This window comes from Toxorhynchites rutilus, chromosome 2 (assembly GCF_029784135.1).
Source record: "Toxorhynchites rutilus septentrionalis strain SRP chromosome 2, ASM2978413v1, whole genome shotgun sequence".
NCBI classification, from domain to species: domain Eukaryota; kingdom Metazoa; phylum Arthropoda; class Insecta; order Diptera; family Culicidae; genus Toxorhynchites; species Toxorhynchites rutilus.
Window position 1 is genome coordinate 323,487,563 of NC_073745.1, and position 23,391 is coordinate 323,510,953.

Consider the following 23,391-nt stretch of genomic DNA (forward strand, 5'->3'; position numbering starts at 1 on the left):
CAATCGCATTTAGATATCACGATGTTGGAACACCATGCTCTAGTCTGAGTCCTGCCTCGTCCGGACCACTTCAGTCTCCGGCCAGTTATTCCATCCCTCAGGATCCGCCAAGCCCTGCGCCAACGACGCAGGACTTCACCGAATTCTTGCAGGCCACCAATTCGAATCCCTTCGAGAAGGATTTTTCCAATCTTAAATTGACTGGTACGATTAGAATTGTACATGATTTTAAAAAATTCTAATGTTTACAATACGTTTTCACGTTCTATAAAAATTAGACCGCGAGCAGCGCGAGCTGTACGAGGCAGCCAAATGCATCCAGAAAGCCTATCGCTCGTACAAGGGTCGCAAGAGTCGTATGGAGGAGCAGGACAAGGAACGGTCGGCGGCGGTCGTCATCCAAAACTACTACCGTCGGTACAAGCAGTACGCGTACTATCGCCAGATGACGCAAGCGGCGGTAATCATCCAGAATGGTTACCGGTCCTACTGCGAGAACAAGCGCTTCAAGAAATCCCAATCCAATCAGTCCAGCTCAATGGGAGGCGTCGGAAGCGGCGAGAGTGCCGAAGAGGCAGCCTCGTCGGCCCAGTGCATCCAGAACTACTACCGGAGCTTCAAGAACGAACACAGCAAATCGCCCCAGCAGCAGCACAATCAAGGTTCCTCCAAGGAACCGAGCCCATCAGGTCCTTTGAAGTATGCACAGCGTGTGAACATAAAGTTGCAATCAGCTTATAATGCATCAATGTTCTCTTTTTTCAGACGAACTTATTCGCAACGAACTCAGAATCAAGCCGCCAGGAAAATTCAACAGTTCATGAGACAATCGAAAAATAAGTGAGTATCTCTATGCATATTTCGGAAATATTTCAGATGGGACAATTTCATAGGATATGAAACTGATACTGGAATTAGTTGGAGGTGAAATATTTCAGTGGTTTCAAAACTAGAGCGTGCAATATTTCGCTAACATTCAACTTCGAATACTGCTCACTAATATTGGATGCAATTGCTTCTATAGGGTGATTGCCATTCCATATGTGTCACTAAAATACAGTAAAACCCCAGTTATCCGCGCAATTGAATGGGAAGCTAAAAATAAAAATATTCATTTTATGTTCATTGATATTGACTGTTGATGTTGGACTAATGTGCTAATACATGTGATTCAAATAAAGTGCAGTACAGTATTTTCAACATTTTAACTTGGTGATCTTTTTTTAAATGGAGTTTCCATATGTACATTTTCAAATTGCATGATTTCAAAGAAGGCAAACTTACTGTTTTGTCTCATATTCCGAACAGTCTCAAATTCCGAACATTTCATTTTCAAATGTAAATTTACTATACTTCAATGTCATAAATAATTGAATAATAAAGCCCCAGACATTCTTTGGGGTATAGGCTACATTTTAACATCATTCACAGGTATCGATACAGCCTAAAATTTATAATATTAAACATTTGCAAAAAAGTGACAGTCAAATACAACGAACAAATGTTATCGTTAGCAAATTCCATAAAAAAACAAGCGTCGTCAATTTTTCCATTTTTGTACTTGTTTCAAATATATTGTTTTTTTTTCATGTTAAGTGCTAGAAAAGGTATGAATCTACAATAAATGGATGAAAAAAATATATTTTATGCAGAAATACACATTAAATTTGCGTTGTTGTAGTGTTCGGAATTTGAATCAAGTTTCGACGCATGATTCAAATTCCGAACACTTCATTTTAAATGCATGGTTAATTTTTCAGTTTTTGTAGTTTTTTCAACAAATTTGTTTGTTGTTTTCATGTTATGTGCTAGAAACGGTAAGAATCTACAATAAATGGATGAATAAAAATGATATTTTATACGAAATGTTCATTAAAATTGGTGTTCGGAACATGAAATTCTCATGTTCCGAATGAACATGAACATGTTTCTACGCATGATTCAAATTGCGAACACTTCATTTTTCAATTCGAATTTACTGTACTATAATGTTATAAATAATTTAATTTTCAAAACCCTGACATTTATTGGGTTATAAACTTCATTTTAGCATCATTTACAGGTATCGATGCCGATATAGCGCCCTTGGTCCCGAAACCATGTAAACTATTAGAAACAAATACAATCAATAATTACAAAAGCAAAAACCATCTTTTGCGAGCATAATATTTTTTTTCCTAGACTAGTTAATTGACTTTAATTTGATATATCGATCAAATGAATCGGTCCAGTAGTTTGGTTTCACCACAGATTATGTTTTCTGGAGCATTTTAGGGTGCAAATCGAAAATCGGACACCCAATCGCATCGCGAAAATAGTCCAATTTCGAACGCCAATTCTTCAGTCATTTTTTTATGGATTTACGAGATATTCGCATCAATCGATTTGGGCTTTCGATAACAATTATATATTTTGTGAAATTGAAATTGTGAATTTAGCCCCACTGCTTAGTTATTTATTAGCCAGTCAGAAATATATATATATATAAGCGGCAGTCTAGCGGCGCGAAGCATTCAGTATATTTCGTACCGTGAAGCAGTTTACGTCGATCATCAAAGGAGCTCGAAAGAGCTAGCGAGGATGGATCGTTCGATTTGACCCGTGTATTTTTTGTGTTCGTCTTTGCTCAAGGAATGTTTATACGGCGAAATTTTTTGGAAATTCAGCCAAAAATTTAAAACCAAAAATTAAAACAATACGAGAAAATAGCAAAAAAATCGAAAGCATTCTAAAACAACTCGAAAAAAAATAGAAAATTTGGAAAATTTAAAAAAAATGATGATTGAAGAAATTTTAAGAAGATGAAAAAACGAAAAAAGACAGATTTGGAATTTTTTAAGAATATAATAAATAAGGAAAGTACGAATATTTTGAAAAATTTGGAGGATTTCAGAAATGAGGACAATCCAAATTTTTTTTTAAAAATTAAAAAATTGAAAAACATTAAAACAAACACCAAAAGGAAAAAAAAATAGAAAATTTGAATCAATTGCAAATTTGAAAATATGAAACTATTGCAAATTTGGAAACTTGAAAAAATTGGAAATATAAAAAAATAAACAAAAAAAAAAACGATCGAAAAATTTCAAAACAAAAAAAATTAAAACCGAAAAGTGCAAACATTTAATCATTCGCATTCGGAGTCATTTGCGCTTCCGCAAACCAGCTTTCCAAACCCAGCAAAAATGCAAAAAATCGGAAAATTTGAAAAAATCGTTAAATTCGAAAGAAAAAATTTCGAAGAAAGTAAAAAGTGAAAAAAAATTTTGAAAACGAAGAAAAAACTAAAATTTTACAAATTCGGAAAATTTAAAAAAATTAAAATCCAAACAAAATTTTATGGAAACAAAAAATAAAAAATACCGAAAACATCAAAAATAATCGAAAATATTCGAAAAACTTCGTAAAATTTGAAAAAAAAAATTATTTGATTTGGAAAATTTGGAATATTTTAGAAATTTAGAATAGTTTTAAGATTGAAATATATTGAAGATTTGAAAAAATTACATAAATCGAATGACATTTTTTTGAAAAACTGGTAATATTAAAAAAAATGAAAAATCCAAAACAAATTATGAATACGAAACATTTAAAAAAAATCGAAAAAGTTTGAAAATAATCCAAAATATTCGAAAAAATTAAGTTCTTAAAATCGGAAAAAATTTTAGATGATTTCAAAAACTTTAAATATTTTGAAAATTTGGAAAAATAGACAAAAAAGATTTGAAAAATTTTAAAATTAAAAAAATTAAAAAAGGAATTAAAAAATGGAAAATTTTGATTTTTTTTTATTTCGAAAATAGATATTAGATTTGAAAAAGTTTGGAGATTTTGGAAAAAAACTGAAAACTTTGAAAAATTAAATAAAAGGCTAAACATTGCTAAACATGGAAAATTGAAAAAAAAAATACAAAAAGAAAAAAAAGTCCAAAATTTTTAAAATTTAAAAAACAAATAAAACATGAAGAAAATGAAACATGTGAGATTCTGATAATTTGAAAATTTTGAAAGTGTGAAATGATAAAAAACATTGGAAAATCGAAAAAATCTAATTTGAAAAATTTAGAAAAAAAATAAATTAAAACAAATTCAAAAACCAAAAATTTGGAAAATTAGAAAAAAAAAATTAAAAATCATTTTTTGAAAAAATCTAACATATTTCTGAGAACAGTTAGAAACATGATAAATTTTCAAACTTGGAATGGAATTGAAACAATCGAAAAATTTCAAAATTCAGAAAGTAATACGAAAAATGCAACATTTAACCATTCACATTCGGGGCCATTTTTGATTGCGCGGACCAGCAACCAGGAAAATCTAAAAAATATAAAAAACGAAAATGCTAAAACTTTGAGCCATTTGAAAATTTTTTGAAATTTCAAAAATCTAAAAAAAAACAGGAAGTGGGTTATAACTGTGGTATAACCGCAAGAGTGACGTAGGACTATCTTTGATTTAGTGATCATTTATCTTTAGTTGCTTCTGAATCAATTCTGAATGAATGAATAAATGAATATCTGGGGGACTTCGAAAATGAGAGCGTTACATTGAAGGCACAATATTCAGCAAAAAAAGCAATCACACGAAAGGTGTATAATACAAAATACGTTGCTTGTATTGTGATATGATTTGTATTACATTTCCAATAGACAAAATAACTGTTGCATAAAATCAGTCTACATATTTTTTGCATTCGATCATCCTTTCTCACAACACCCATTTCTCGTTTGAGAAATTGTTGAGTAAACATCGTTTGCCAGTGCGCGTAGAACGGGAATTCCTTCTTAGGATTCATTGCACCTCTAATAAATTACCGAAAGACGTGGTCTTACGTTGATCGCACTTGATTGAAAAATCACAAAACCAAATGTATTTGGTTGCAGTGTTGTATGGATAGAAAACATTAAAATAAACTCTTTCGCATGAATGTATTTTTCAATTCCCAGGGGAACTGGTAGATTATTTTCCAGCAACGATGATAGCAACGAGGGTTCCGCGCGTGTATGTGTGTGTGGTGGCTGCTCCGATGTTTCAAGCGGAACCGTGACATCACTCTCCTCCTGATGGATTCCCTTCTGGCCTAAGGTGCACAAACAGGCTCTTGGTGACACCGTTCATCACGCTTTCATGGTAAACGAAGTTAACTTCACCACAACAGCGACAACATGCTCCAATCGCTATTCAATTATAACTGAGAAGGTTTACGAGCGGCGCTCGCTTATATACCGATTGGTGATTTCAATCGCCTGTTTTGAAAGCAATTTTAAGACTATTGAAACAAATTTTTGGATGAAAAAGTAACAAGCATATAACGTGTAGACATTTTATCTTTCGAATGGTGTGTTTATCATACCATTTCGTTCAGTTGTTTAGGAGCTATTAACGCTCAAAATCTCGGTCTCCGGCGTAACGCTCTCGTTTTCGAAACTTTGATTTTACACCCCGGTATGGAAATGAAAGACGTAGTCCTACGTCAATAAAAAAATTAAAACTAAAATCTGAAAGAAATAGGAATTTGAAAGCGACGAAATCGGAAAATTATAGAAAAAGATAAAAAACAAAAATTTTAACAAAACACCAAAAAATTTGGAAATTTTTGGAAAAAAAATCGTAAATTTTAAAAATTTGGAAGAAAAATGAAAACGTTAAAATGTTTAACTTTCAAAAATTGAAATAAAACTAAAGAATTAAAGGAAAACTGGAATGGTTTGAAAAAATTAAAAAAATTCAAATTGAAAAGTGAGGAAATTTAAAACCACAAAAATTTTAAGCTACAAAAAACATAAACAGAAAAAAACTGCAAAAATTGAAAACTGAAACTCAAAATTGTTCAAAACATTGATGTGGGGAATACTACTGTAATTTTTAAGCATTTCTGGGTGCTTCTTATCTTATGTTCCGAGCGCATTCAAATATAATTAGTTTTTTTTTCGACGCGAGATTTGTCACTGCCGAAGAAGTGGGACATTGAAATTATGATTTTTAATCATAAATGTTCAACCGTACAGCTGTCCGAAATAAATGAAAAATCATAATTTTTGCGGTGACTCGCTTACGCTGGCAAGTGGGCTGAACATTACAACTATCTTATTTTTATGCGAGAGTAACAAACTGTGGGATCACATTCGTCACAATATGCTATTGAGGTTGGATACAGTTACCTCACACGGCGCCGGGATCATATTTCATTGTTCCTCTTTTGGGAAAATCAGGGAAGTTTTCATCCGAAGACATCATAAGCATTCTGTTTTCATACATAATCGCCTTGTTTGGTGTTTGATTATTGATAATTGGAACAGATGACCTTCCGATGTAGGAGGGATTTATCATGTTAAGCTTGTATTTTTTTTTTAATTAATTCTTCACGTTGCTGTGTACAAAAATCGAACTAACGGAACGAACGTTTATTATCTAATTCCTCAATGCTCACTTTACGTGTTCCAATTCATGAAGTACATGGGATGAACAAATGACAAATTTGGTGAGACATCTTCTGAATAAATATGATTAATGTTATTTTTATTGAACAATTTGTGTATTATTTTTTCGATGAAACGAAACAATATACTATTTTTTTTTTCTGTTTGTAAAAAATAAATAGGCTGCAGAGAGAACGAGCCGAAAAAGAGAGGCAGGTCCCCCAACCCAGGGCGGAGTCCCTCCAAAGCTTGCAGTATCTCGGGGCAGTTGTACCCGGGGTGCAGCCGCCTATCAGCGATCAAAAGTGAACTAGAATCAAAAGCGGTTTAATCTCGCCACAACAGCAACAGCAACTACGATGCATTTTGATAATCATTCATCGCGGAAGCAAACCGAAGCAACAGCACATCAACAAAACAGCAGCCGAGCCCTCATCTTGAAAAAAAAAAAATAAACAAAAACCGACTCACAGGCATACTTAATTCAGGCATAATAAGACAGAGGGAAATTTCTCCTTTAAAATAATATTATAGTAATGAGAGTGAGACTAGTAAGAGTAGCGAACAAAAATAAATCTAATTTGTCACCTATAACCTGCCGCGCGAAAGGTAAGTGAACCGTTTCAGGTTTGAAACAAGCTGTTGATTTTGTTTTTTGGGTGACGCACATTGATTGTTGGAGCCATTGAATGGTGTCATTTTGTGTTTCTGTTTCGCGCCCCCTCCCTTTATCCTCCACAGTCTGTTAATTGAACTCCCGTGGGGGACTGTGCAATACCCTATGAGATAATATAGGTATGGGATAGGAATCTAAAAAACAAAGAGTTTGCTGCGTTAGCAGAATGTTACGGTTGGAGTCTAACGGTCAGCGGTCAGCGATTGTGACAATGACTACTATTCAGATACCTGACTTTTAAATATAAGAATGGATATATAAATGATAAAAAAGGAGAAAAAAAACATAAGCAAATTGTGATTATTGAACTTTTCATTTTTAAGTAACTCAATTGTACTTCTTAGCGACTAGGGTGAAAAGCTATAACGATAGATAGAGATGCCGATAGATTCAGCAGCAAGCGTGAAAGAGAAATTCAAATAGATCAAATGAAGCAGAACATATTTTTAATACTAGTGAAGAAACAAATATGATGAAAATATTTATCGATAGAGAAACAGAGAAGGATAGTTCTTTTTTTTTTATTAAATCTTCAACAGATTCAACTTAGCGGAAAGGAGGGTAACAAACCGAAAGCGTGAAGAAGCTGCTTTAAACAATAAACAACAAGTGAGCATTTTATGTCCGTGAATAAACCAATGCCGCAGCTAATCGATTGTTAGTCGATGAACGAAAATTAAGATGAGATGGACAGTTTGAGGCATCGGCTGGCGCATCGAGAAAATAATATATTGGAGGACAAATAGTAGTAGTTTTTATATAGACAATGATGGCATCAGAAGGCGATTTATATTTTCTTTTTTAAAACAAATCTATAGCTCGGTAGATGTTAAACCCATTCTCGAATGGAGCGAATGGACGAGCAATTGTAGATAGCGGGGATGGGCGTTAGAAATAGGGTAGGATTATTTTTGGAAATGAGAAAAAAAACCTTCATAATTTTCTATTTGATTGTTAGTTTTGTTGATATTGAGAAAGTATATATTATTGTAGTACAGAAGAAACCTGTGAAAGGGTAATTTCAAATTCGTATTACTCACCCATATACTAATTAGGAGACTAGTTGCAGTTGCAAACTGTGCATCTTGAACTTCATCATCAAAAAAAAAAAAAGCAAATATGCGGTGGAACTCATACACATTTATTTACCGGAAGACGTGCGTCCATCTTATGACTTTGAAGACTTGCTAGGGAAAAAAAGAGTTAAAAAACAGATGCAAAACTGACAAAACACGTACGTTTATTACATCCGTTTTTATCCTATATATATATATATATATATATATAGAAACTAAAATTGACTACACTTTTCAACTAGTACTTTGATAGATTGAAAATGATAGGTGAAACCCATATTTGAGGTAAAACTCTCCTTATTCAAAGAAGAATCACACGAATTTTGTATAACACAAGGTATAAGCCGACATCGTAAACACTTCTTACTCATTTAATCCAAACAAGTTCTGCATTCACATTAACCTTCAAAAAATCAGATATAAGTAATTGTAAAAAGGACAAAACAAGCGATACATATGATGCGTGATTGCGCCACCATTTTTCCATACAGTATTTAATTAAATATTGCTAAAAAAACGAAAGTCATAAATAAAGTCAAACGCTAGAAATAATCTAGAATAGAGTTCAAGAACATTATTGCAGAATAGTGAGCAAATATTTTCACACGTTCCATCTTCAATTTCCTCTCTTACACGAACCCGTACATGCAAATCATAAACACACACACAACACGACAAATATTGAGCTTTGAGAGATTCTTACAAACAAAAATTACTAAAAAAAAACCATCAGCAGGACCTCTACAAGTCTAACCTATAGAGCCAAACTTATATCAAACCAGAGAGAACTAGATAGAGAGAGAGAAAAAAAAACAAGTTAGAACCTTTTTCCCAATCTCTCAATTTAATCATTTTCACAGATGCACTTAAGAGAAAACTGAAACAAACGAACACTTTAGAAATAAATAGTGAAGCTTTAAAAAGGGAAAAACCAAGCGGTGAGAAAGATGCACACTTAGTCCACTCAGAGGACTGCTACTTTTCCAATAGATATTTTCCACTCTTGAACACTAGGATAGATACCATACCCACACATATTACACTTGTACTATAGGAGTTAGTTGTTTCAAACAAATTTTACTGAAAAACAAAAAAAAAACCACAACAAATCAGTGCACATCTCTTCACGGTGAAGAGGGCGCCACTCGGACAGAACAAATCTAATTTCTTCCATTTTTTCCTAAATCAAGCTTAAGGAGGATAACCGTTGATATCAGGAAAGAGGAAATGTGTATACAGCGCTTTGCGAAGTTCGATTTTTAGCGGAATTTAGGTAGAGTTTTTGACTATAAGCTTCTATGAGCTACGAACTGATTACTTTCTCCTTTGTCATATTCAACATGTTACATTATTAGAGCACATCCACAGTTAGTTGGTTACTGATGTTTGCTAATTTCACCTGTGTTTCATCATACATCTTGATTATCACTTGACTATTAATTATTATTAATGTTTTTTGGGTGGAGTGGTGAGACAATTGTTGTGAGTAGTAACGCAGAAAGCAATTTCAAGTCGAAGCAACCATTGCTTTTCAAGCAAATATGTTCTATCACTTTGAAAATACAGATGATCAAGTTATCAACTGTTTCTTTTCAATTCCAGTTCGACTGTTCCACCTTATCCGCCAATAACAACTGCTTCGATTGCCTCAACAGTGAATATTGTAATGCTTTAGTAGGCACCCAAATTGGAGAAGTCAATCTGAAGACACTCAATTCAGTTTATTTAACACGTTGAGCTCCGTGTCGGTCCCTAATGACTGACGTTGAGCTTTTCGTTAGAAAAACGATGACCGACAGATGAAAAAAAAAAATATTAAAAAAAAGTTTGTTTTTGGATGTTTTACAATATGTGTCTACTTTGTAGTCAAATTCCGGACTATTTTCTTTCTATACAGCAAATATTTGTGCAAATTTCCATAATGGACGGCAATTTTGCCATTTTACCACTGAGATTGAGATTGTTGGTTTGGGCATAAACTTAGTACCCTAGAATAAAACAAAAAAAAAACACTGATTTGGAAAGTTTGTCAATATTTTTTTCGTGGAGAATATTCTTCATGGTTTTGAGGACATGGGTACTTTTGAAAAGTTCCATGAAGATCACGAAGAAATGTAACCGAGTTTACCCTTTTTTGTATATGTAGTTACGTTTTGAATTTCAAATTTTCCTTCTACATGTTATTCTATAATATTTAAACCACTCTATTACAATTAATATAGATCAAAGGAGCTAGATGGAATCATTCATGCGAACGTACCATTGCGCAAACGGTTTGTTCCAACAAAGGGTAAACAACCGTGGTGGAATAGAGATTTGGGGAATCTTCGGAATCGACTTAGGAAGGCACGAAAGCGATATTTCCGATCGAGAGGTGATGGCCAAAAGGCAGTTGTGCGGGAATTAGAGCGCCAATTCAACTCTTTGTGCAAAGTGACGTCAGAAAGAACCAAAACAGCTTTGGACACACATTAAACTACGGACATCGACCAAAGGAATTCCACAGAACGTTTTCTACAAAGACAGTACATTTTCAACATCAATTGACTCAGCAAACTTATTCTCGTCCGTCTTTCAAAGTGTGTTAAGTAATTACTCACCACCTTTGTCTGAACGGTACTTGAGTAGTCTGCAGTCATATGACCTGAACATGCCGCTTATTTCATTAACCGAAGAGGACGTATACAGGAAGCTGAGCTGTCTCGAAGCCTCGAAAGGAGCCGGACCGGAAAAGCTGCAACTTTCTTTCATCAAGGCATGCAGCTCCTCGTTGGATTTGCCGTCTACCTTGCTTTTCAACCGTTCGCTGAGAGAAGGGCAGTTTCCTGCTTTATGGACAACTGCATCGATAATCCCTATTCATAAAGCAGGTGACGTCCACACGATGTGCAAAACTACAGAGGAATTTCGATTCTGAGCTGCATGCCGAAATTTTTTGAAAGTATGCTACTGGATCTCATTTACCCATCTGTTCGGCACATTATCGCAAACGAACAACATGGGTTTGTTAAAAAACGATCCACTACGACAAACCTCATGAGCTACGTGACTCTGCTGATTGAAAAAGTTGAGAAAAGACAGCAGGTTGACGCCATTTACGTTGACTTTTCGAAAGCTTTCGACCGCGTTCCTCACGCCCTTGCTGTGGAAAAACTGTAGCGCTACGGGTTTCCACTTTGGTTCACCAATTGGATAAATTCGTATCTGACTGATCGTAGTGCACACGTACGGATTGGCTCGTCTGTTTCGTTACCCTTTTCTGTTACCTCTGGCGTGCCGCAAGGCAGTCCCTTAGGTCCACTTTTATTCGTACTCTCCATTCACGATATTTGCGCTGTTCTTAAATCGTCTAAGTTGATGTATGCAGATGACCTGGAATTGTCTCGAGTAGTAACATCATTTATGGATTGTCGTGCTCTAGATGCTCTTCTGGACTGATGCCTCATAAATGGCATGGCAGTGAACATGAACATCAAAAAATGTCACGCGATAACATTTTCGCGACTTTGCTCACCAATTACTTTTGAATATACGATGGGATCGATCGAGGTGGACAGAGTTGCAGCCGTCAAAGATCTAGGTATCGTGCTCGACGACAAACTAAAATTTACGGAGCATATTGCAACGGTTACCGCTAAGGCTTTTGCCGTTCTCGGATTCATTAGACGCCACACTCAGACATTTACAGATGTTTATTGCCTCAAAGCGTTGTACCTACGTGTTTTCGTACGCAGTGTATCAGAATACGGTGTCACTGTTTGGGCCCCATACCACGCTGTTCACACCTAACTCGCCTGGAACGTGTGCAGAAAAGTTTCATCCGATATGCTCTTCGACATATCCCCTGGCGTAGCGACCCACATCTGACCTCATGTGAAGAACGCTGCGCATTGATTCACTTACCCCGACACTGCAAAAACGACGTGAGATTCTCCAGAGACTGCTCGTTTTCAATTTTCTTAGCAACAATCTTGACTGTGCAGAAGTTCTGGGGAAGCTTCGAATCAACGCTCCAGGCAGATCAACCAGACAATTTGTTTTCTTCCGGCAAGCAGCGCATCGGAAATTCTTGGAAATTCTTTCTTGACTAATAAATAAATAAAAAGTGGAAAAAGAAAACAAAAACCGAAAATCATAACTGATATCGCGTCTGGATGTAGTTTTTGCGACTTCGATATTTAGCATTTTGAGTGGTTTAATTACAAAATCCAATTCCCTGATGGTTATATTTCGGTTTGTGAGTTATCAGAGAAGTGATATTAGGTATGTACGGAAAAGTAAAATCACTTGTCAGGGGAAAATTTTAGATATCGAAATAGTTATAGGGAAGGTGGGGGTAAAACGGACATGTTAAGAAGAACTTCAATTATATCTTTGGAAACTCATGTTTCCCAAAACTTTGATGCAATTTCTTGCAAATCAAGATACTGTTTTTTTACCTAATTGGCCAAATATTTTACAAAAAAGTATTTTTCAATGTTTTTTACTGAAATTAAAACAGACCGAAAAGTACAACATTTGAATGATGAAAAAATCGAATTAATCCACCTAGAAGTGATATCGTGCTTTTCAACAGTATAAACGGACAGACCCTTAACTATTTGCTTTTGGTTCCAGTCAGCTTCTAAACACACATTTGGCGATTCAATTTCCATTTATAGACGCAGGGTATTCCTTAGGAATAGATTAAACAGACTTTTCACAGTTCATCTCGCTCCCATCATTGTCTGTTTTACCCCACCAGTACAATTATTTCAATAATTAAAATTTTTCCACTCAAAAATGAATTTGCTTTTCCGTACATACCTATTATCGCTTCTCTGTTAACTCACAAACCGAAATATAACCAATTCAAAATGTAACTATACAAATCAACTATCTGTCCATATTACCCCCCACAGTCTGTATTACCCGCGGTTCTCCTACTGGTGGGACAAAATGGACAGTGAAGTGTTGAGATCACGTAAAACGCAAAATGGAAAGAGATGCAAAAAGCATTCAACCCTTTTGTCGCTCGCTTTCTCTGTTTGTTCTATTTCGTTTGCTGAACAAACAAACGATGAGAGAGAGCGAAATTATTCCTCTCACGAGTAACAAACTTCTACGCTTCGTATATGCAAGCCTATCCATATTCCCCCCCCCACTATATGTCCGTATTACCCGCATCGAAGAAATCTCGCGTAACTTTTGAAAAGGTCCAATGTAACATTTTCGTCAACTCGAGAAAAATGAAGTTGAAGACCCGAACATTATTCTGCGAATTGTCTTAAAAGGTATCGATCTTTATCACTACTTTTACCACTAGCAGTCAATAATAACTCTGAAAAACCAATCGTAATAGTTGTTGCGTGATTTGAGCTTAAATTTGAAGCCTCGGAGCGAAAAATGTTACATTGGACGTTTTGTCTGCCCCTGTTTGCACATTGGACATATTACGTTTCACGATAAGAATTTGAAACTAACTACTGAAGAACAATCGAAACATCAGCATTTCATTCTAAAGACAGATTATTATTGTCATCACTCGTTGGATTGCACTGACATAGATAACAACACCTGAAAGAAACAAAAACTCAAAACGACCGAAGTGCGACTTCGTGTTGTTTTGATTGCTTTGTTACTTCGGACGTTTCGAGCGTCGGAGGAAAGAGGCGTCTGAAGTAACAGCCGAGTGCTTAAAATCCGAATCTGTACATTGGATATTTGCATCGGCATCGGCGATTAAAAGATGAAGAAGATAGATACGTGAACGATTGTTTTTGTAATGCATTCAATGATTGAAAACTAATAGCGTGTATCCATTAACTCGATTTGTTTACATTTGTTACATAGGACCTTTTCAAAAGTTACGCGAGAAATGTTCTATTTTTCACTCTGTTTTAATTTCAATATAAAAAAAACCTTGAAAAACACTTTTTTGTAAAACATTTGGTCGATTAATTAGAAAAACAGTATATTTAATTGCAAGCAAATGCATTTATGTTTTGCAATAATGATATTTTTTCTGAATTTAAACTGATTCGACGTTAAGCAGAATTGAATAGATGAAGTCGGGGATAGGTGGAGCAGTAATTGCAGACGAATTGAATATTCCTAATATTTGGCCATTACCAATTTTGATACGTGCTTTTAGAAACCTACAGCTGAAAAATCGGTAGAAATATAGGTTAATTCGTACTTTTATTAACCCTGTCATAGAACTTCCTTTAAACTGAAAATTTTTATCAATTGGATAGATCATTTAATTGGAAACGTTAATAGATAATATTTAAACGAGATAGAGCCAAAATACAGCATACGTTCCCCCATCAGCGATGGTGTTGGTGATTACGCAAATGTGCAATCATGGGCAGCATAGGTCCTCTTCCGTCCTGCCTATACGCGTAGTTGTATCAAAGTCTGACATCGCATACGTGACTCAAAAAGTAGGGGAAGTGGGGGTATAGTGGTCACCCTAAGGAATAAGCCCATTTCCAACGTCAACATACCTCTTCAATTCCCGTTTCTCGAAGAATATTATAGTTCAACTCATTGTTGTTCAATAGAGAAAACGGCTTTGACTAGAAAAATTCAAAATAGTACTACAGTTTTCATCATTAGAAAAAAGGTGAAAAATCGAACTTTTTTTTGCTTGGAGGTCACTCGCACATATTAAGCTAAATGGCATAGATTTATGCGTTTTTTCGTCCAAATTTGTGCAAATCCTAATTGATATAGTAGGTACATGTATGAAAAAGCTTGGCCTGTTCAACTAGAGTCTCAATTTAAATTTTCTCATGCATACAATAACGTAATAAGAAACACATAACGTTTCGCATAATGAGGCTTAGATTAGTTGTAGTGGCATATTTATCTAGGGTCAAAGTCACAAAAGGATCCTTATCAAGACTAGAATGTGATGCGGTATATCAGTTTTAGTAAACAGATCATTGTAAGTCGATATTCACCTATGACCATTTGCCCCCAAACATCAAAGTAATTTCTATGCTAATTAATCGTTGAGATTAAACTAAATATCTGTTCACCTCTCCTAGAATATGTGAACAGTCGTCCAAACTGATGGTTTGTCCAATATATCAGATTGAATAAACTGAATTTCACGAGAAATTCCTTAGATACTGTAGTGGCTTGACCACCGGTACAATCAATCCGTTCTCTCCTCCGTTTTTCACTGTCTTCCGTCTTCGATCCGTTCCTGCATTCCCGTCCTTCACGTTACTCTCTAACTGACAGTTCGCCTATTATTCTCATTGTTTATCTCCTCTGTCTATTTACATTTCAATAACGAGGGATAGTCCAAATCAAAAGGGATAAGAATCTAATTAAATTGTAGTGAACCCTACAGATACCATGCGCACAGAACTACGACCTAATGGCTATCGAGAGAGAGAGCAACTTCTGTTTTTATTTATATTTTGACATGCGACAGCTTTACTGAAGTACAGAGTGACTCAAAAGTCATTGAATTCTTTAAACAAAGGTGACTGTGAATACGGCAACTATAGTCAATAGTTATACTACCAAACAAGCAGGTGACCACTTTGCCCTCCATGGCCAAGTTGCCCCCTTAACCCCTATAAACATTGTGAAGAGCCACTGGTCTTGCTTCCTTCGTCGTTAACCGTTTGCGACTCTCCTAATTGGGTGAACGTTCGAGTTTGGCTTCAAAAATCTTAAAACTTGAGTATACATGCAAATGAGAGAAACCTGTTGAAGTGCTCTGATAACAGTGCATTTATAGCTTTAGGTTACTGAACGAAAACCTGATAGTATCTTTGGAACCCAAACAGGTTCAGAAATTCAATAATAGCTTCTGAAAATTCGAAAAAAACACACACACAAGAATTTCAGTGAGACATCTAGCCATCTCTGCGGTGATAATGACACCATTTCTTCTCATCCCACATTTATGAATAACGACGGTATGTGACTACAACTTTTGTGTGATTATCATAAGCGTTGTTTTTATTTGTCCGAGACCAAAAACAACACCACCAGCATCAATCATCTAGAAGAGACATCGACTATTTTTCAGAAAACAAGAAAAAAACACGAGATGCTAAACTCAGTACATCTGAACCTTACACACTGGTTTAGTGTTTCCATACTTCCAAAATCCAAAAATTTTATGGAATGTAAACAAAACTCTTTGCAGAGTTAAAAATCGATCGATGAATCGATCATTCACAAGCACCATCGCAAAGGACAAACAAAGTATTTGGACCATGAAGACCCCAAAACGATGCTGCGGCGGCTCGGTTTTAATTTCGGACAGCTGAATCTGATTAAATCAAGGTTGCTTGGTGGACAACGGTGTCGCACGATGTAATAACTCTGCCTAAAAGACTCATCTGCGGAATCCGTGGGGATAAGCGAATTCACCATTCCCCTCCACCGCGCTTCAAGTTCACAAACACACATTCAAAGGTACGCGCGCAGCAGCGCAGCGCTCCGTCTGACGAAACGGCCGCGGAGGTTTCAATTTGAAAACAAACCAAAAATGAAGCGTATTTTGTTAAAGGTAAACATGAGAAGAGAAAAGAAAACACAACAGCATCATCATCATCGTTCATGGAGCTTTGACATTGAACGCATCTGCGGACCGTGCGAAACGTTGACTAATGTGGACAGGGAGGCACCGCCAGGGGTCCCAGAAAACAGCTGCTTGTGGTTTTTGGATTTAAAATTAATCAAAAATAGAAGCCATTGAAAACGAAAAAAACACAAACATCGACTAGAACAGATCGAATTGCGAGTAAGTACTTTTGTACTTTCTGTGTTTGTCAAGTGAGGTTATCGACTTCCCATTTCAATCCAAAAAACGCGCGTGGACTATTTAAGACCAGTATACCGATAAGAAAAATGTCTCATTGGTGACCTACTTTGGTGGAGCGGCAAGGTCGAATCTGTGTTTGAAAAACGCACACGTTACTGGCATTACCGGTTCTGTTATGCGACGGTGTCGGATTATGTTGATAACTTGTTCTGTGTGCCTAACTACGGGTGAACCGTTGTTTTTGGTTTCTTTCTTTGCATCCCCATTGTTTTTTTTTTTTGTTGGGATATACGATCAAAAAAGTGCACAGCAGTAGTTTATTGCAGAATTATGAGACTTGTAGTACCGCACGGTGAAAGTAGACCAGTTGGTGACAATGAAACCAGACCAGACTAGTCGGTCAAATATGATACTCAACGCCTCGGTCATATTGGAGCCGTTGGTCTATTTGGTTGTTCCAAAGATCGCATTTTATAATCGGAGACAAGGACAACCATCGCGACGCGGGACAGACGTGACCGTTCAAATAATCCGCTGATCCACGGCCAATTTGAAGTGACTTTTCGGAGCCAATAATTCTCTTGTCCAGAAGACTTTCAAATAATATTATGTAACGGTTCATATTTTTGACAGCCAATTAATATTACTTGGTTTTGAAAAATAAACTCATTGGGGATCATTATAACAATTATTGTATGATCAACAATCAACCGATGTGTTTTATTTTTACTGTTTCATCGATGGTTTGTGCTCTATGATTCAGTATCCGATTCGGAGGCTAGGTCAACACGGCCGGGTTCTGATATGTAAGAGAGAGGGGGGCACATTCGGACACTTTTTTTTCCTTGATTTTTAATATTTTTTGTAAACTTAAAAAAATCCTGAATTCATCCTGGTTGTCATTTGGACATCAATGTATCATATGAGCGTGTCAGAGGTGTGCGTTGATGCGATTACGAATGGTTTATTCGAATTTTTGAAAATTGCCTTTTTGTCCGAATGTGCCCCATGTGTTTCGAACAGTCCTGGGTACAATTTTATGTTTATCAACAATTACTTCCGTTTCCTCTTATTTCCAGCATATTCTGCATTTTTCTGTTTATCAGTTTTTTTTTCTGAAAGGAAGCTGCTTGCTATGAGAGGCGTTTTCGTGTTTTTGCTTTCTTCCGTTTCCGAGTGGTGGTTTTCCGCGGTGAAGTTTTTGGAATATGGTTCAACATTTTCCGGGGACAAAGTTGCCAACGTTAAATCTATCTGTGCTGTAGACGCAATGTTTTACAGCATTATTGTATTACCCGATGAGTCAGTTGCTACCTCCGCTGCAGTAGGCATTTGAGCATTCAAAATCCTTGTCCGAAAAAAACCTTTCTTGAGAATGGATAGCAAACTGTCATTTTGAATCCAGCTAATATCCTGGCTCAGATTGTCGTTTGATTTCTAATTTTTGAAATGGATTCGTTTACGTTGCTTTTTGCTACCTTTTTCAAATGTTCCTGAACAGTGAGGAACAGTTTTCCCGTTATGCAACTGTTTCCATCTCGTCTTCGTTGATGCTGGTTCTATCGGTTTTCTTTTTGTAATTTCGAACCATCATTAGGTCTGAGAACTAGACTAAATTGCCTTCTTTGCTGAAATGTGTATGCTGAGAATGTATTTTGGAGTGTATCTTTGAGGCAAGCGGAATGAACCATAATTAGCTATCCCCAAAATTGGTCTTCACCCGGAGAGAGTCATCTTTGTATCTGGTGAGATTCGAACGGGATTCTGCATTATGCATTATAAATTCCAGCAAGGTCAAGTACGCAACTAAACGGACCAAAATCAGCGATTTATAATTATTCAATATGATAGCTAAGCTGTTCCACCAGAATTATATCAAATCCCATGTGTCTTTGACAGCCTGATAAAAATTCTTGAAGTTTGACTGGGATGTGGTACTCATTTGGGCCGCACTCACCAGATAAAGTCTGCTTCATTTAATATTGGAACACAAACAATTGCGTGTAGTTCAGTCATTTATTAACGAATTCATAATTTGTTTTTCATACAAATGTAGCATTTTCTTTACTCTTTCATAAAAAAAAATTTAAAAAATTATTCATTGCTGTTTCGAAGAAATTCTCGTACTTTTCCCGTAATACAGCACATTAGGCGGCGCACACCCTTTTCGTCCACCGTTTTGGCGATTTGATTCCACCAGTTCTTCATTTGAGTCATGTTCCTAACAAGTTTTCCCTTTGCCTTAAGCCTCCGCTTCGTGATTGCCCAGTATTTCTCTATCGGCCGGAACTGGGGGCAGTTTGGGGGGTTGAGGTCCTTCGGTATTACGCTGACCCCGTTCGTTGCGTACCATTCCATAACCGTTTTGCTGTAATGGCAGCTTGCGAGGTCCGGCCAAAACATTACTGGACGGTCGTGGGCACGAATAAACGGCAGAATCCGTTTATGTAGGCACTCTTTTTTTGTAGACTTCTGATGTCATTGTCTTGTCAGTGAGAAAGACTTTGGTTTTCTGTCCACAACTGCATATCCCCTGCGAAAGTTATCATAGATATAACCCACACATTTTTTTGACGAGGAAACAAAAGGTCTGTAGATTTGTGGTGAAAAAAACGGTGCACATACAGTACCTTTCAAGAAGTTAGAACCACTCAAGTTTTTGAATTTTTTAGCGATCAGGAAAAGCTCGGTTGAAACGAAGTGTTAACATTAACTATCTTAGTTAATTTTATAAAGGAGTGATAATGTTAAATGGGGAGTAACATCTGGTTCGAAAGTTATGAAACACCGATACTTTGTTTTTTTTTTGAAGGATTACAAAATAATGAAGGTTACAAAGTTTGTTTTATAAACGAAAACAGTCATTGTATACCATTTTATCATTTGGACCGATATCTTTCGCATCTCTCAAAGCTAAAAAAAATATAGGAGGTTGTGTCCAAGACACGACCGCATTGTTCACGTAGAACTACGCTGTAGTTTAATTCAAGTCGCTTGTTTATAACTGCGAACATTATTGTATAATGCTAAGAAATTTTAAAATTAGCCATTCTACCAGTGTGGTCCCCCTGAAATATTTTTTTCTTGTAGAATCATTTGACGATTATTGTTTGATGATTCATACTTGTCCTCGCAGAACAATACATGCTCGAGATAAGCGCAGGCATCATCCTTGGTGAAGAAAGTTTTGCTACTGACAAGCGAAACCAAATCACATACAAAGTTCCAGAACGACATTTACTTTCTTGGTGATTGAATGAACGAAAAAAAACTCTATCTACTAATCTCAACAACCTCGAAAAGAGTAGCACTGCTTCATTATGATCACGATTAGCGCAAATGCAATGCTAGTTGAAGGCAGTTTTGCGACTGGCACGCGAACCCAAATAACTTATAACATTCCAGTACAGCATTCAAGATGCTTGGCATTCCCCAAATATTTTTTGGTGCACTACCTTAACGCCTGCTTTGCCATAGCGTCAGTTCAATACATTGATGCAATGTTAAAGGCACCAACGAGGCCTTTATGATGACGGAAAACAAATAATGTGAACTGATTGGAAAAAGGCTGAATATTCGCCTCAGCAGAGATTCATTACTAATACCCTAGTGCAAATATTTCCCTCCTGCTATCTCCCCTCCTTGTCGCCACTTTGGGATCGACATGTTCACCCGCAATACGTTAAAACGCACGCACGCACACACACACACACACACACACACACACAGACACACACAAATATCCATATATCGATGGCTTGAAGCAATTAAATATACACACACTTATCTCCGGTTTGCGCTCTTCTCAACAGAAGCCCTTTTTGTTAACATTGCCGGTCTAGATCAGCTTAGCTGTTTTCCTTTGTGGAAGTAGTTTTGCTACCGTCATGTGAAACCAAATCACAGACAAAATTCCAGAACATTTATTTTCTTGGTGAGCTGACGATAGCCCAGCTTGATGATTCCCCGCACAATTGTGTAGCTCAGAACCTGCGCAATGCTAGAGACATCAGCGAGTCAGTAATTTGGTCGCGTCCACAGCTCAATCCGAAACTAAGACATGTGAGACTTTCAACTTCTTTAGTTCATTCGCCTCTAACCTTCAAAAAGGCCCTTGGGAAACTTTACTTTTTCCTCGTATTACTCCTTCACTCCTCACCGTCCAGCTCACCCAGCAACGATGTTGTTCAGTCGGTGTCCTCACGAAGAATGAAAGTTTGCCTCAGCGAGATCCACTGTTTATACTCTAGGCGAATGTTCCCCTTCGTACTTCTTCTTCTCCTTTGTTCGCGGAGACTTTAAGTCTTACGATTTCCCCTTCGTTGCTCGTCCATAAGTTGCTCGTTATTGACAGCTCTGTTCGGGAAAGCACATAAATGGACAGAACAAATGTATGGGAAAATGGAAACGCTTATAGTTTTCATGAATTTTAACCATTTACACACCATGGAATTGTAATGTATAGCATATCAAACAAATCCTAGGGAATGTCCGATTCGTTTGGTATGTAAATCGCCAAAATCCGTTCGCGGCAAACGTTAACGTTAACGTTAACGTTAACTCTATTTCATAAAAACGTGACCTGTTTTCTTACTTGGCACCCTTAATGAAAGACGTAGTTCTACGTCAAAAATTACAAAGGAATAAATATTTGTTTCTTATATTCAAACGGTACAGATTGATAAAAAGACGGGACAATAAAAAATGATCGAAAAACGGTACTGTTCCGTTCACGCGGTGATTTTCAGGTCATTTTAATAGCACAAAATTAACGTTGCAAAGTAGACCACGGATACCGCCAACGAAGATAACAAAGATGAGCGGGTCTATATGGCTCCCTTGTGGCACTCCAGAAGGAATGGTGAACGAACCGGATCATACACTTATGAATCATTCGCAATTTTTCAACTAGAACAGCGTCCATTTGGTGATCCAGCTCGGAAAGCCTAAGTCTTTCCTTTTATCAACAGCAATTGACTTTGGAACCATGACAAACGCTTTCCATATAGACCGCATCAATTCGTTTTCATTTTTCAAGCTTCCCAATTAGCTGAAAAAACGTCCCAACTCCTCATCCGTGTGACATTTTTATGTTTTGTTCGACTATAGGTTCGGCTCTCTGTTTGATAATGCTTGAACTATTTGTCAACGAAACCTCTATTCAACCCTTGTTCGCGCAAATGAGGAGAAATGTTCGAGCTATAGTGAAAATTTCTCTTTCAAAAAAGAAAATTTATGCGCTTTCACGTGAGTTCTGTTCTAAGACTACTTTATTTAAAATTTATAATTGTGTTTGTTTTGTTTTGTTACATAATATTAACCTAAAAGATGAGGAATATCTTCCACTTTCTTTCTTGAAACCGATAAACACATTGAGACGTTTATCCGAAACCAAGGCGTGGTATTCTATCCAGGTGAATATCAGTGGTTGAATGAAAGCTTCAATATGATCTTAAAACAGTTTTTATACGACGTATAGTTCAGCATATCTTCTTATTAAGCACTCAATGTTATTGTTCGACCATTACCCAACCTGACTAGGTTTAGTAACAGCTTGTTTGTTTGGAGTACTTATTATTGCCTCATCGATATGGCGGGCCAAAATTAGGGAGTTAGAACTATTTTCTCAAAAACTTTTCACTGACAGCTGTGTTGCGATCGACAGTAATTTGCAATATGCCACGGATTTTGTAATGTGAAAGAAATTGATGCAACGTTCCGTACATTCGGAAGTTTGCCGACAGATACGAACTTATTCAAAATAATCAATACAGAGAGTGACAATGATGCGGCAGAGAGAAAGAGAGAGAGAGAGAGAGAGAGAGAGAGAAAGAGAGAGAGGAAAGAGAGAGAGAAAGAGAGAGAGAAAGAGAAAGAGAGAGAGAAAGAGAGAAAGAGGAAAGAAAAGAGAGAGAGAGAGAGAGAGAGAAAAAAAGAGAGGGGAAAAAGAGAGAGGAAAAAGATGGAGAGAGAAAGATAGAAAGAGAGAGAGAGAGAGAGAGAGAGAGTGAGAGAGAGAGAGATCCACATCCATACCTCTCACGCTGAAGGTCCACTAGTTTAATTCTCACTCCCGACATTCTTTTAAAAATGGAAGTAAAAAGTGACGAACCAGCCAAAAGTGCTGAAAGTCACTATAATACATATAATAATAATAATAATAAGATAGAGAAAAAAAAGAGGGAGAGATACAGAGAAGAAGAGAAGAGAGAGAGAGATAGAGAGAAAGAGAGAGGGAGAAAGAGAAAGAGAAAGAGAGAAGAGAAAGAGAAAAGAGGAAAGAGAAAGAGAAAGAGAAGAAGAGAAAGAGAAAGAGAAGAGAAAGAGAAAGAGAAAAGAGAAAGAGAAAGAGAAAGAGGAAAGAGAGAAGAGAAAGAGAAAGCTGATGAGAGAGAGAAAGAGAAAGAGAAAGAGAAAGAGAAAGAGAAAAGAGAAAGAGAAGAG

General features: G+C 36.5%; 1 protein-coding gene across 7 annotated transcripts in view; it reads left to right on the forward strand.

Moving 5' to 3' along the window:
- LOC129764388 (calmodulin-binding transcription activator 1) overlaps window positions 1-22,240 on the forward strand; it is a 675,564-nt gene extending 653,324 nt beyond the window's left edge. For 4 of the 7 annotated variants that reach the window (XM_055763402.1, XM_055763406.1, XM_055763403.1 and 1 more), the window contains 5 exons: window positions 14-204; window positions 279-699; window positions 766-840; window positions 6,454-6,481; window positions 6,602-22,240. In XM_055763402.1, coding sequence (XP_055619377.1) covers window positions 14-204; window positions 279-699; window positions 766-840; window positions 6,454-6,481; window positions 6,602-6,733 — 847 coding nt within the window. In that variant the 3' untranslated portion in view covers window positions 6,734-22,240. The remainder of the gene's footprint in view (window positions 1-13; window positions 205-278; window positions 700-765; window positions 841-6,453; window positions 6,482-6,601) is intronic. The other 3 variants (XM_055763405.1, XM_055763407.1, XM_055763409.1) reach the window with 1 other exon arrangement.
- The last annotated feature ends 1,151 nt before the right edge of the window (window positions 22,241-23,391 follow it).